The 14287-nt window shown below is 44.4% G+C and overlaps 1 protein-coding gene across 4 annotated transcripts in view; it reads right to left on the reverse strand.

Moving 5' to 3' along the window:
- The window catches only part of ANO6 (anoctamin 6), a 192628-nt gene that overhangs the window by 127848 nt on the left and 50493 nt on the right, over positions 1-14287 (reverse strand). For 2 of the 4 annotated variants that reach the window (XR_006604655.1, XM_045073152.1), the window contains exons 1-2: positions 13051-13201; positions 11557-11610 (exon numbers count right to left, since the gene is read on the reverse strand). The exons of 1 other annotated variant lie outside the window; for it this stretch is intronic. Coding sequence is in view for 2 of the 3 variants with exons in the window: in XM_045073152.1 (XP_044929087.1) it covers positions 11557-11610; positions 13051-13186 (190 nt within the window). In the remaining variant the exon portion in view is untranslated. Of the gene's footprint in view, positions 1-11556; positions 11611-13050; positions 13202-14287 lie in introns of those variants that run through there. One more of the 4 variants, XM_004765580.3, reaches the window with a different exon arrangement.

Below are 14287 nucleotides of genomic sequence, written 5' to 3' on the forward strand. Positions count from 1 at the left end.
ATCCATTAAGATATTTACATATGAAAGTTTTAGGTAAGAAAAATAATACGAGTGACCATCCAGGAAGGACAGATGCCACCCAGGGTTGGGAAGCTGAAGGTGCTCCTCAGCGGAACTGGCTGGAGGCTGGAGGAGGTGGTCCCGAAACCAAGCTCTGAGCGAGGTACCAGAGGAGATGGGAGACCACCTCAGAGACTGCTCTGATAAGATAATCCAGGCTGGAACTAACAGAATGACGGTGGTGGTGAGGACGAACAGAATTAGATGGAGTCCAGGGATATTAGGGCCTTAGAATCTACAACTCCTGTGGGTGACGGTAGGGAAAGCAAGAGACACCCGGTCTCGGACTCCTGTCTGCCCTGGGCAACCAGGTCTGCAAAACAAGAAGGGCCTCCGGATCTTCAACGTCTCCTTTGCCAGTTTCAGTGAAGAAGTCTTAACCTTCTGGTTTGTAGAGGAAGTGGAAAAACTAGGTGCTTTGAGAGAGAAACGTCATAAAGTCCCATGCACGAATCAACTGCACTACACGTTATTCATTCAAGCAACGAGCAACTGCCGGGGGCCTGCCATGTGCCAGCACTGGCCACGGCTCTGGGGCTGTGGCAGTGACCAGTGACAGAGGACCCTGCTCCCCACCCCCACCCTCCTTGGCCTAAAGCCTCCTCCCATGCCTTGGTTCCCATTCCCACTGGCTTCTTACTATCCGACATTCAGCATTTTTTCCTGACTTCGACCTACTCTTCACTTGCCCCTCGTTGACATTTTTCACGCTCATATTTCTTCCACCTTAAAAAAAAGAAAAAAAAAAAGAAAGAAAAGGCCCCTTGCCGTGGGCACTGTCACACTATCAAAATGTCAAACACACATGCCCTTTGACCCCACAACTCCATGTTAGGAACTTGTTCCAGAGAAATTCCTATGCACATATATACGTAAGGACACACAAGTAAATATGCACAGGTGTGTTCAGTGTAGCGTTGTGTGAGAAAGCAAAGCTGTCTAAATATTCAAATATCTAGAGAATTGACTCCAACACACTAGAAGACTATATACACCTGCTCCATGGAATGAGGTCTCTGAAATACACCGGTACAGATACAAGCTTTAGCAGACCCTCTGGCCATAAACCCAATTTTTGTAAAGTAAGTGTGTATCACTGTGTGTGTGTGGTAGAATATGCACAGAAGAATCTAGAAGGATATACCTCAAATTATTAATGGTGGTCATACTTGAGGGAATGCAGTTAAAGAGGCTGTTCTCAGTCATATTTTTTAATGTTTAAAACTTTTACAATGAGTACATACTGCTCTGATAACCAAAATAAAACAATAAAGATAAGTGTTTCCTTCCTTCCTGAGAAGGAACACGACTTTATCAGCCTTTTCTACTGCATCTGCTGCATTACAACATAGTCCAAAATCCTTAATACTAATGCTACGGCTCTAGGTGGGCGGGCATCCCTCGTACGGGGACCCAGCCTCTAGCCACCTGCCACTCAACCCTGGCTAAGATCATCCGTGACTCGCACGCTGCCAAACCCAACATCCGTTTTACATTTTTGCCTTCTTTGACATCTCAACAATCTCTGACACAGCTGACCAGGACTTCTTCTGAAGACTCCCTTCTCTTATAAGTTCTTCCGTCCCTCCATGGGGCTTCCTCACCAGGACTGGAGCTTTGCTTCTGAAAATACTCAGGACTCCACCTATGGCCTGCTCTGCTGTAATTTACCCATGGTGTCTGTTAACAGCTTCAGCAAAAGGCTCCAAATGCATCATTTTATCTCGGGTGATCTCTTCTGAATTCCAGACTCATACGTCCAAATGCTTATGTGACCCCTCCTCTTGGAGGGGTATCTCAAACTCACATAATGTTCACACAGGATTTATGTTTACACACACACACATGCACACACACACACACACTTCTTTCTCCATGATGTCTTATTTCAGGAAATGGCACGACCACCAATGCAGCTGGTCAAGCCAGAAACCTGTGTGTAATCCTGGACTCCCTCTTTTCTTCATCCTCACAGTCAAACATTCATTATCCTCCGGTGCTGAATATATCTTGAGTCTATCTTGCTCTCTCTGGCCAAGCAGCCCTGATCTGGGCTAGAGCAGAACTTCCCTGACCAATCCCCTGCCAGCAATTTCCACTCCCTCCCAATCCTCTCTCCCTTCAGCAGCCTAAGTGACTTCTGAAAATGAAATTCTGACCCAGTGCTCTTCTGCATTAAACCTTTTAGTGGCTTCCCATTAGGAAGCTACTTCCACATTTATGACCACGAGCATGGGTTACGTCTGTAATGCAGGAAAGTAAGAACAATCATTTTTAAAGGAGTCTGGTTACAAAGAGACTCTAAGCACCATGAGAGGAGGGCTTAGGCCTGTGTGGGCTGACGCGGAAGCTCAGGGCCCAATCAGGTCCCTGCGTGCAGCTGACTCTAACACATACAGACCGGCTGGCTGAACGACTGAATGAACGGGACGCGGGAGGACCTCGGCTGGACACAGAGTTGAGGAAGGCATGGTTTTGTTTGCTGCGCCTTGTTTTAGAAGACAAAATATGGGGGTGCCTGGGTGGCTCAGTGGGTTAAATCCTCTGCCTTCAGCTCAGGTCATGATCCCAGGGTCATGGGATCGAGCCCCGCATCGGGCTCTCTGCTCAGAAGTGAGCCTGCTTCCCCCCATCTCTCTCTCTCTGCCTACCTCTCTTCCTTAATTGTGATCTCTGTCAAATAAATAACTAAAATCTTTAAAAAAAAAAAAAAAGAAGACGAAATATGTACTCATATTACATATTCACAGACATACACAAATGGTGATGGAAAAGAGAGAAAGTAAAGTAGATAAGAGGGGTCCCTGATGGAGACAGGCATAGACAGAGGGTTAACCCTCCACCAGAGAAGCAAAATGAAGTGTAAATGTAAGTGTGTATGTGCATTATACACATACATTGCACACATGTGTATTATACACAATTTTTTTTTTGAGGGAAGAAAAGTTGAGACATTGTCCCCAGAAGGTTTCCACTCCCTCCGCGATTTAAGAAACAAGATGACCTACTAAGAATGAGGGGCAAGGGTGTGAAATAGGGACCCGAGGAGAGCAGTGGGAGTTGGAAATCCTTTCCAGGATGGATACGAATGTCGGCTGGCTAGGTGCGCAGGGTTCAGTTTCTGTTCTGTGGTTTTTTCCATGAGCTGGGCAAATAAATGCTCAAGAGTCTGATTTTCTTGTTGGCCTCCTGTCCCTAAGGCAATAGGTTCTCAGAGTCAGTCTAAGAATCAAGTGTATCCCAATAACTTGGGGAACTCTGACAAAAGGATTCCTAGGCCCCGGCCCGTGGGGATTCTGCATTAGTAACTGGGGGCAAGGATGACTCAGGTGTGCAACTCAGTCTGGGATGCATCGCCCTAAAGAACCTCACCTTGGTCTCCAGCCCACCAGGTCACCAGCCTCGCAGATCACACTTCCTCCTTAGTCACTATACTGACCACTGCTGGGCACACTGGGTTGGTGATCAAACCAGCCAGTCAAAACCACAGTGACATGCAATGTCCACTTGGTCTCTCCATCTAAAAAGAAACCGCAGTGGGGAAGAAACAGAAAATACAGCTGTGGCTTTTATCTGCTCACACTGGGCTCCCACAGGAAGGACACACTTCCTGGTAGGGTGCTACCAAGAATGACCATCCCTGCCAGAGAGGAAAAAGGCAACAAACCAGACCTCTTTCTCTATTATCTTCCCCGTTTTTCTGGCTCAACCCTAACACTTTATCTCCCTATCGAGAACATGACCCCAAGCATGCTTTGCAGCTAAAGTACTACCAGCTGAAAATGGCCCAAAGGGAACAAATTCAGAATTTTTAACCATTTAACAGTTTCCTGTTCATGAAACGTGGGTTGCAATTTTACTCAAGACTTTCAAGATACCAGAGTTTCAGAGACTGACTGACAAATCCAAGGACAAGCTTCACTTCTGCAATTTCTTCAGTTGGTTGCCACAACTCTGTTTCCTAATCTGGTGTTCAATCACACGTGATTATCCCAACTGCTTAGAAATAAAATCAATCTTTGGGTACAGAGAGATCTTAAAATCACCTACTGCAATCCCTTGGACTTACAGATGAGAAAATAATGGCAAGAGAGAATGCCTAGGCTTAAATACTAAATCTGGGAAGAGGACCCAAGCTTCCTAACTCCTGGTCCAGGAAACGGTCCACCATACTCAACCCCAACTGTACCCAAGAGAAGAACTAAAGTCAGTAAAAATGGAGATTCACGATTTACACAGAAGTCCCAGTTCACGAGTGTGATCAAATGCCTCAGAAACAACAAAGAAAATTATCCAAGTGAGGCTTTCATTTAAAAGTGGAATACTAGGGGACACCTGGATGGCTCAGTCAGGTAAGCGTCTGCCTTTGGCTCAGGTCATGATCCCAGAGTCTTGGGATCCAGCCCGCATCCAGCACTCTGCTCAGCGGGTGTCTGCTTCACCCTCTCCCTCTCCTCTGTCCCCCTGCTCATGCTCCCTCACTCCCCCTCACTTTCCCTCTCAAATAAATAAATAAAATCTTAAAAAATAAAGAAATAAAAGTGGAGTACTAAACACCTGCACTGTCTTGCTCCCTCCTCAAACACCACAGGAGAAGGGACAGTAACACAATTTTGGAAGATGGAGAGCTAACAGACAAGTGGTGACTGGCTGAGCAGACTGGAGAAAGCTCAGTCCCAAACTAGAACCATCTAGAATCAATGTCATTTAAATGATAAACCCTCAAGAGGATGAGGGACTGGCAGTGCCAGGTTCCTCTGGCAGTGGGGGTAAAGGTGGGGAGAAGATTGGCTGAAAGTCTGTTTAAGTAGAGAGACCCGCAGATTCTCTCCCTCACTCCTTGAAGAAAGTAACTGCCTCCAAATCCCCGGGCCCCACCTGGGAGAAGACTGAAATGTATTTCCTAAAAGACTCAATAAGGGATCTTTGGACTAGAGGATTCGAGGCCTAGGTGAGGAGTGGGATTTCATACTGAAGAGAAAATACACAAATTATTCCTGAATGTTGAGACACCGCAGCCTTGTTCTTGGCTTTCTCACTAGTCATCTTTTCTCTGGAGAATCTGCTCAGCTCAAATAACAAACAAAAACCTAAAACTATATCAGGATTTCCTAAACAAACAAAAAAAACCCGCCTAGCCTAGTATGAAGCATAGCCCAGTCTGCTATCAAAGAACCTCTAGTCATCTTTTTTAGATAGTGGATATAAAACAGGAGGGAATAATAAACTTCTGGATATTAGGGAATGCATCTAACAGAGAAACAGCAAGGCAACTTAAAGGAGAGAGAAAAATCACAGGAGGAAGAAATTTTAAAAAAACAAAACTCTAGTATCTTCAGCTATCTGAAAAAAGTACATTCATGAAAGAAGGAAAATGAAGTGGCAAACCAAAAAAGAATAAGTCATTCAGGTCCAGAGATCAGGGGCTCCAAAATGGGAGTGGCAAAAGGAGTTCTCTGGAGAGTGGTGAAGGGGAAGCCAAGAAAGCAACATAGGCAGAGATAAGATCAGAAGGGTCTGAGAGGAATTTCCCCAGAAGATAAATTTGGTACATTCTCGATGTGGTTGACTGAGAGGAGATTTACAACTGGGGTAGAGCCTGAGGTTGAATATTCATAAGTTCACCAGAAATGAAGAGATTTTAAAAACTCAGTATCTGCTATGTAGTCTCTTTTTTTTTTTTTTTTTTAATATTTTTTTTATTTATTTGAGAGAGAGACAGTGAGAGAGAACATGAGCGAGGAGAAGGTCAGAGGGAGAAGCAGACTCCCCATGGAGCTGGGAGCCCGATGTGGGACTCGATCCTGGGACTCCAGGATCATGACCTGAGCCGAAGGCAGTCATCCAACCAACTGAGCCACCCAGGCGCCCCTCTGCTATGTAGTCTTGACAGGAAAAGTAATCCAACGATATTACAGAGCTTTTCTGTGGGAAAGTATGTTATAATAAACATCTCATACTGATTTTACCAAAATTATAATATAAATTCAACTGAGAGCATGGGAGTTGGGAAATTTGTGTTAGAGGAAAGAGGAGCAGGCGTGGATGAACCCGAGCTAAATACTCACTTTTTCATCAATAGATAATCCCTAAAACTAAGAAACAGATGAGTAACAATATGATTATGTTAATTAAAGATATAGAAGCAGTTACTAAAATAATCAGCTAACGTTGAAAATACTTGCCTCTGGGGAACATAAAATGGAAGGGGAGCTGCTGCTCTTCATAACAAATATTATATTACTTAATTTTCTACTCATGTAAACATTATAAAATAATTATACCACACTTTGACAAAAGGAAAAAATTACTTTTTCCCCTTTAAAAAAAAAAAATGAAAGTGAGGACTCACGTCAAACATCTCATGACAGGACATGTATAAACATTAAGAACCCCTATTCTGGAACCTATTCTGTGCCAGGCACCATGCTCAATGCAGAAGACAGAACAGATAACACCACAGAAAAAGTCCCTTTTCAGGTAACTTATGTTCCATGATAAAACTAAACGCAAGCTTTAATAAGACAGAATAGGGATATATCTGGCAGAAGCAGCAACACAAAGAGCTCGAATGACCCTGAGAAATTTCACGAGTGATGGAAAAGAACAGCAGATCTTAGTAAAGAAGAAATGGGTAATGAAGAACTATAGCACATCTAGACAACATTTTAGAAATTCCACCATAATTAAAGGACCAAGAAATGGGGTGAGAGATGAAGAGGGTTTAAGAAGGTGTCTGGTTCTTTAGTTTTTAACATAGGGGTACGTGAGCATTAATTCACGTATTCCTTCAGTCGTTCAGAAACACTTATTGAGGGGTGCTTGTGCAGCTCAGTGGGTTAAAGCCTCTGCCTTCAGCTCAGGTCCTGATCCCAGTGTCCTGGGATGGAGCCCCGCATCGGGCTCTCTGCTCAGTGGGGAGCCTGCTTCCCCCTCTCCCTCTGCCTGCCTCTCTGCCTACTTGTGATCTCTGTCAAATGAATAAATAAAATCTTTAAAAAAAAAAAACACTTATAGAGCATCAGAACAGTGTTCATATGCAGCTTATGATCCACTGGGGGGACAGAGGCAATAAACAAATACAGACTTAATTTCAGGTAGAGATAAATGCTTTGAAACATTTGACTTCAAATGTTTGAAGTTGAACAAAGCAGGTGAAGGGAACCAAGAGTAATGGTGGTGTTTTGTCCAGGTGAGTCAGGGGGGCCAGCCAGCCCCCAGGGGTGGTGTACGAGGGAGAACTGATTGAAGTACAAGACGAGAATCCTAGACACAAAGGGGTTGGGAGGGGAGAGCAGGGGGGAGATGGGAATGAGAGCAATGTTCCAGACAGGAGGGTGACATGTCAAGGGCCAGTGAGGGGCTGGTGTGGCTGAAGTCCCTTGAGAGATGGGCAGAACAAGAGACAAGGACAGAGTGATGGCAAGGGCATTACAGTCCATGGCCAAGAGTTAGGACTTTATACTGTTTGTGGAGAAGCCACTGCAGGTAGTATAAAAGTATAAAACAGAAGAATTCCCTCAGCTGTTGTGTGAACTCAGACCACAAGGTAAAGAGTAGAGGCAGGAAGATTCCAAAGTCCCGGCAAGACATGGTGGTGGTGACTGGGGGGCTGGGACTTAGGTGTGGGGTGGGAGAGGAAGAGTGCTTGGATCTGGGATAGATGCTAATGGGTCCAACAGGAGGTGTGAAAGAAAGGCAGGCATCCAGGAAGACTTTGGGTTTGGGGGCCTGAGCCACTGGGTGGAGCCACTGCTGAGATGAGGAACGACGAAAGAAAACAAATGAGGAGTTGGTTTTGCACATGCCACGTCTGCAATACCCAGGAGACAACCAAGTGGAAGAGGTAAAGCAGGCAGCTGAAAAGCCAGGGAGAGACAGGGACTGGGGAGAGGTATCTGGAAGTCATCACCATATAGACGGTATTTAAGGCTCTGGAAATGAGTATCAGCTAAGTAGTGAGCCGAGATGGGAAGCAGTCAGAGAACAAAGTCATCGGCACTCCAAAGTTAGAAGCAAAGGACTAGGAAGAGAAGGATCCAGCAAGGGAGACAGGAAAAACAAGGGAGGTGCAAACAGAATCATAAGGAAGCAGCATCACAGAAACCAAGTAAGAAAGAATTTCAGGAAGGAGGGAGTGGTCAGCTGTGCTCAGTGTGGCTAAGATAAGCAAGGGCTCCACGGTAAAGGGCTAGGGCCTCCATGACTCAGGATGAATGAACAATGCTCTGGGAGGACATTTCCTACCCAGAAATGCACTCAGACGACTTAGTAATTTGGAAGAGTAAGCCTCAGTTCATCTCGAACACCAACGCTCTGTTTCCACGAGTGCCTCCTCACGTCGCCAGTCCTCCCTCCTTCAAATTCTCCCAGGAAGCGACCCAGGAGATCCCCATGCCCGGGAAATAAAGGCAACTCTTATGGGTAGACTTAAACGCAATGACGTAGCAGACCAGTGCTCACCGCAGAGAATCAGATACGCTTGGGCAGGACGGAACTATTCCACAGGTCTCTGCATTTTTCTAACTCACAGCCTGGGAGAGGAAAATTAATGCAATCATTCCATGCATCTCGTAGAGCCTCTGAAAGTGCAGAGTATCTGCGATTTCTGCAACTTCTGATTACGCCTTCTAACCCCTTCCCCTCTCCCTCTTTGCTATGTTGTGGTACCAGACTTTCTTCTTTTTTTAAATCAGGTTTACTAAGGTTTAATTTTATATACAGTAAAAATTTACCCCAAGTCTGGTGCATTTTGACTAGCATATACAGTCATGTAGCTCTCTCTCAAAGCCCCTCCATAGTCAATTTCCTCTGCTTGCTTCTGGTCCTTGGCAAGTGATGATTTCTCTCTAAGGTTCTGCATTTTCAGAATATCATATACATGGAATCAAATTGTATGCAGACTTTTATATCTGGCTTGTTTCACTCAGCATAATGCTTCTGAGATTTTATCCATTCTGATGCCTGTATCTGTAATCTGTTCCTTTTTGCTCCTCAACACTGTTCCACTGTGTGGCTGTATCACAGTTTATCCATTTGCTAGTTGACGGACATTTGAGTTGTCTCTAGGTTGTAGTTATTATGAATAAAATTTCTATAGACTTTCACTAGAAGATCTTTGGTGGACATAGTTTTCATTTCTCAAGGCAGCACCTAGGAGTGGAATTGCTAGGTCATGTAGCATCTAGTTTTGTCCGCTAAGAATAGCTAAACATCTACCAAGCACTTACTTTGTATCACATACTTTGTATCACTTACTTTGTATCACATTTTATATCATATTCCAAGCTCTTCGTAGGCCTTATGCCATTTAATTTTTAAAACAGCAAGTTTAATCAAATTATGAATGCCCCTTGATGAGGAAGCTAAGGCACAGATGGGTTAGGTGATGTGCCCAAGATCACACAGCTTGCAGGCAGCAGGGCCAGGATTCTCAGACCCAGGAATCACATCACCAAAGGCAAATCACCCACCATTTTGCTTTGCTGCCTCCCTCAAGTCAAACGTGTGATGGCTGAGAGATAGAGTACCAAATTCTACCTGATGCTGTTAAGTGTTTGGATCAAAAATGGCCACCACTAACTATTCCCTTCCCCTCTTTTAACCATGACAATGAATACACTGGAAGTCTTGGAGCGTCACTGCCGTGAGGACATGCCATTGTAAAGTCAGAACTTTATAGGACATTATGAAGAAATGCGTTTAACTGTGTCACAGAATCTTATAAACGTTAACTTATGAATGTTAAATAGTAACCGTAAGAAAAGCTGAAGTCAGCCGGCGTCTACCGCGATAGTAAAACTCTCTTCTGGAGACTTCTCCACTCTCATGACGTAAGAGGCCATGTTGGTTAGAAAATTAAAAGCACTTCGGAATCAGATAGACCTGGATTTAAATTTTGGCTCCACTCCCTGGTGGATAGGTGCATACACGTGCACGCGCGCGCACGTATAGACACACACACACCCCCATCTTCAAACAGGTGTGAACAATTCCTAATTTGCAAGATGGTCGTAATGATCAGACAGCAAAACAAGGTTGAATCACTGAACACCGCTCTTACATATCTGATAAATCCTCTCCCACAAGGTACTGCTGAGCCTCTGAAATTGGTCTGATAGAAGCTGGTTACTTAGCAAAAAGTTTTATCGGTCTGTCCATTTTTCACCCAAATAGCAGCAAAGGAGCAACTGGACATAGATGCTTCTTTTAAACTTCATCTCTCATCTTAAAAAGGAAGTCAGGCAAACCCTGCACTTTCTATTTCACAGTGTAACCAAAATTATTTTAATATTAAAACGTTTTATATTTACCACCAGCAAAACAACTTCGGTTTCTCCTGAAATGTCTAAGACCAGTTAAGAAAGATTCCCCCTGACTACACAGGGGCCTCACCTCCATGCCACCACACTGCCCCTTTCCTGATCACAGAGCAGGAGACCGTGACGTCTGAGACCACACTGGCCATCCTTCCCTCCTGACTGCAACATCTTGACATCATCTTCACATTTATCCTACGGCTCTCAGCCAGTTTACAGTCCTGGATCTGTAAGCTCCCAATTCTCCACACAGGAAAACAGCTTCTCTCTGTGACCCCTGTGTGCCGCCTCCTGGCCACGCAGCTCAAGAGATGCAGTAGCAGCCTGTCTTCGGAGTCAGCCCTCTGATACAGCCAGAAGACTCAACATAAAAACAATGCAAACCTGGGAACATTTTTTCACATAAAAATAAAGTACTGACCAAGAATGAACCTTATGTCAACAGGAATGACAGAAGATTCATAGTTTAGGTTTTGTTTTTGTTTTTTTTAATCAATTGAACTGAATTGAATCAATCACTATGAATTGAAAGTAATTTAGCACATGAATCCAGAGAAGCCAAACGATTTGATTCAGCTCTGCTAACAGAATGTGGCTTCTCAGAGTTATGTCTGCAGTATGATAAAGGAGATAATTTAGTCCTTAAAACACACTTCCATGAAATAGCTTTGTTCTCTTGATTCAACTTTCTGTCTTAAGGTAGATGCCACATGCTGCTACCTTCCACTCACACTTGTCAGTATTTTATTCAAAAGTCCCTAGATGTTATAAGTATCTTGAGCAACTTGGGAGGTCACTGAAATTCTGTTTTCATTTACAACAAAAGCGCCCTGAAATTTTTCCCCCCAAAACCTCTGTTCTGGAAGATAGGGGTGGAAGGGCGCAGTGTATGAGATCTTGACCCACAATACAGCAGGCCCTAGAAAGACAAGTTTTGCTTTCAGAACTTTTTCTGAAAGCTAACATATAGAAATAAATGGATTATTTTTAGCAATCTATGTGGACTAATGGAGGAATTAAAAAAAAAAATCAGGGTACTTCAACTCAACAAACGATCCAGAACCCTACAAGGTGCCAGCAAGTTATAGAAAGGACACGAAGGGTGTGGGCTCCTGGAGCCAACAGTCCGAGAGGAGAGCTCGGGGTGCTGTTCAAACAGAGAGGAAGGGCATCTTACCCGGCCTGGATGGGTGAGAAGTCAGAAAAGGCCTCTTGGAGGCAGCAACATCACCTGAGGGATGAGGAAGCATCAATAAATACAAAAAACAAACAGAAGGTGGGGAGGCAGGCAGCAGACACACCAGACAGAGGGTCAGACCCAAATCCCAGACCTGCTCCTGCAACAACTGGGAGCTGACCTTGAGCAAGCCGCTTGCCCTTTCAAGTTTTCATTTTTTTTCTCATCTGTGACATGGGATGGTTAGATTATGTCTGTTTACCCTAACCTTTGCCGTGCATCAGGAACCTCTGGGAGCTTTCTAACAATACTAGCTCCCTCCTCCAGAAATGTGGTTTCAATTGGTAGAGTACCTGTGTTTCTCTCAACAGCTTTCCAGGTGATGCTGGTCTGATCAGCAATGGTGGTATAGTGGTGAGCATAGCTGCCTTCCACATGACGCTAGTCTGCAGTCATCGTGGGGAACCACTGGATGAGAGGTCTCTCAAATCTGTGGATCCCAACCCCCAGTGCTCAAGAAGACCCTCTGGGGAGCTTTTTAACATCCTGAGGTAGGCTGCATTCACAACAATTAAATCAGAATCTCTGGGACCCAGGCATCTGTATCTTTCCAAGTTCCCAGGCCGATTCCAAGGTGCAGCCAAGGTTGTGAACCACTGTTCTAGGGGCTCTTCACACTTCCATTTCCTAGGACAGCCACTGAAGGATGGCAAAGAGAAGGGAAGAGAGGCTTTTAAGTTTCTCCCTCTCTTTTGGGTCAAATTAAAAGGAGAACGGCATGCCAGAGCTAGTGACGGATTTTAAATGGAACTGTAGCACACAGTAGGGTTGATTTGGGACATATGCATAATTCACACCGACACATGACAGGTAGAAAGATGCTTATTCCAAAATGCTCTCAGTTCTGAATTTAAAATTCAACGGAATACATATAAAATGACTCCATGGTGTGTTCTCTGCAATAGTTAGTTAGGATTTGATTTGCATGGCTGCCTATAATATGAACATTACATTCCCTACCCCCAAGGTTACTTAAATCCACTTATTAAGGCAATGGTGAGCTAAACAAACAGTAATTAGAAACACTCCAGACTACCTTTTAAATCTGTTGCTAAATTATATTTTTCCTGCACCAAAGCCCATACACACACAGCATGTCCACAAGCATCACAAAACCAAAACCTCAGAAATATTTACATTCATAAGAGCCCAAGTTCCTCTGGGTCTTCCCATTGGGTTCTGCAGGGAAGTAAGGCCAACTTTGGAAAAGGGCTGTTCATTACTGCTATTTCTCACATCTGGGTAAATAAAGCACTGCCCACATGTGGTTAGAAATCCCTGGAGAAAACTAATTCTCTGTGGGTCTGAAAATGAAAATGAAGAACACCTCTGATAGACTGCTTCATTTCCTGAAATGAGTCAGAAATGAAAGCAATTCTTCAGCAAAGAACATGTGCACTGCGATACAACTTATAAAATAACACCAGATGATACCTGTGGCTAGGAGGCCGGGCCTGAGCACGGAGGGAGGGCCCGGAGAACAGGACTGGGCCTTCTGTGCTGTACTTAATCTCAGAGCTGCCGCTGGCGCTGCCTTAGAGGTCTGCAAATCCAATGAGCCACCGAGCATCCCAGTCTCAGCTGTAAATCTTGATTAGCAGTAAGACTGCTTACATTCCATTAGGAAACTGGCCCCTCTCCAAAGGGTGGAAGCAGCCAGAAAGGATTCATGGGCCATCGTGGGCACAGAAACAGCAATTCTTACAAGAAAAATGGTTTTACTTCACTAAGAAGAGTTTCTGCCTGTTAATGATTCAGACTGGTCTTTCTTCTTGAGGAGAAAGGACAGCTGTGTGCTGTGACTGAACGCCGTCCAGAGAAGCCCCTCCTTCCACATTAGGCCGGAAGGAGGTACTGGCATATGGTCAGGGACTGGAGGGTAAGAAAGCCTGAAATGCCCTTCACAGTAACTGATGAGGACCAGTGCACAGGAAGGTGACAAACAAAGGCTGTCTTCCCCCAAATTGAAGGCTGCTTGTGTCCCTTAGGTGGCTCACTACCGTTCCTTCCATAATGCGTATTTAACAGGAATCCCACTCCATTGTTGGTAATGCGGGTGGACAGGGTACCCGGAGACAACCTAGATGCCGATGAGCAGGTCACCAGTTACATCCACAACATATACAATGGAATACTATGCAGTCATTTAAAAGGCCACTACAGAGGATGCACGGATACACGGATGTGTGTTTTTGCCTGATACGTTCAGACCAGACAATAATGTACCTGGACTCTGCAGAGCAAACATTTGTGTCAGTGTATTTAAAGAGGTTACCTGAGTGTGGAAGGAAGGGGCTAGGAGCGTGTTAACTTTCCTTTTATAATCGTGAATATAGTTTGAATGATCTTTTCATGTACTTACCCTCCCTCTTTAACAATAGGCATTGTTAAATAGGTGGAAGGCTATTTTTGGTTTCTTCTTTATACTAGTCTCTCCGTATAAAACAAATGAAGATTATTTTAAATAGATGTTATATGCTCAATTGCGTCTCATCCAAATTCACGTGTTGGGGCCTTAACACGCCATACCCAGAATCTTACGAACCTTATGATCTTATGAACCTTAATGGAGTGATGAGGTTAAAATGCAGCCATTAGAGTGGGCCCTAATCCAGTCTGACTGGTGTCCTTCTGAGAGGAAAAATGGGCAGAGACCCAAACACACAGAGGA

Source organism: Mustela putorius, unplaced genomic scaffold, assembly GCF_011764305.1.
Source record: "Mustela putorius furo isolate JIRA1106 unplaced genomic scaffold, ASM1176430v1.1 tig00537227_pilon_pilon_pilon, whole genome shotgun sequence".
In the NCBI taxonomy this organism is placed as follows: domain Eukaryota; kingdom Metazoa; phylum Chordata; class Mammalia; order Carnivora; family Mustelidae; genus Mustela; species Mustela putorius.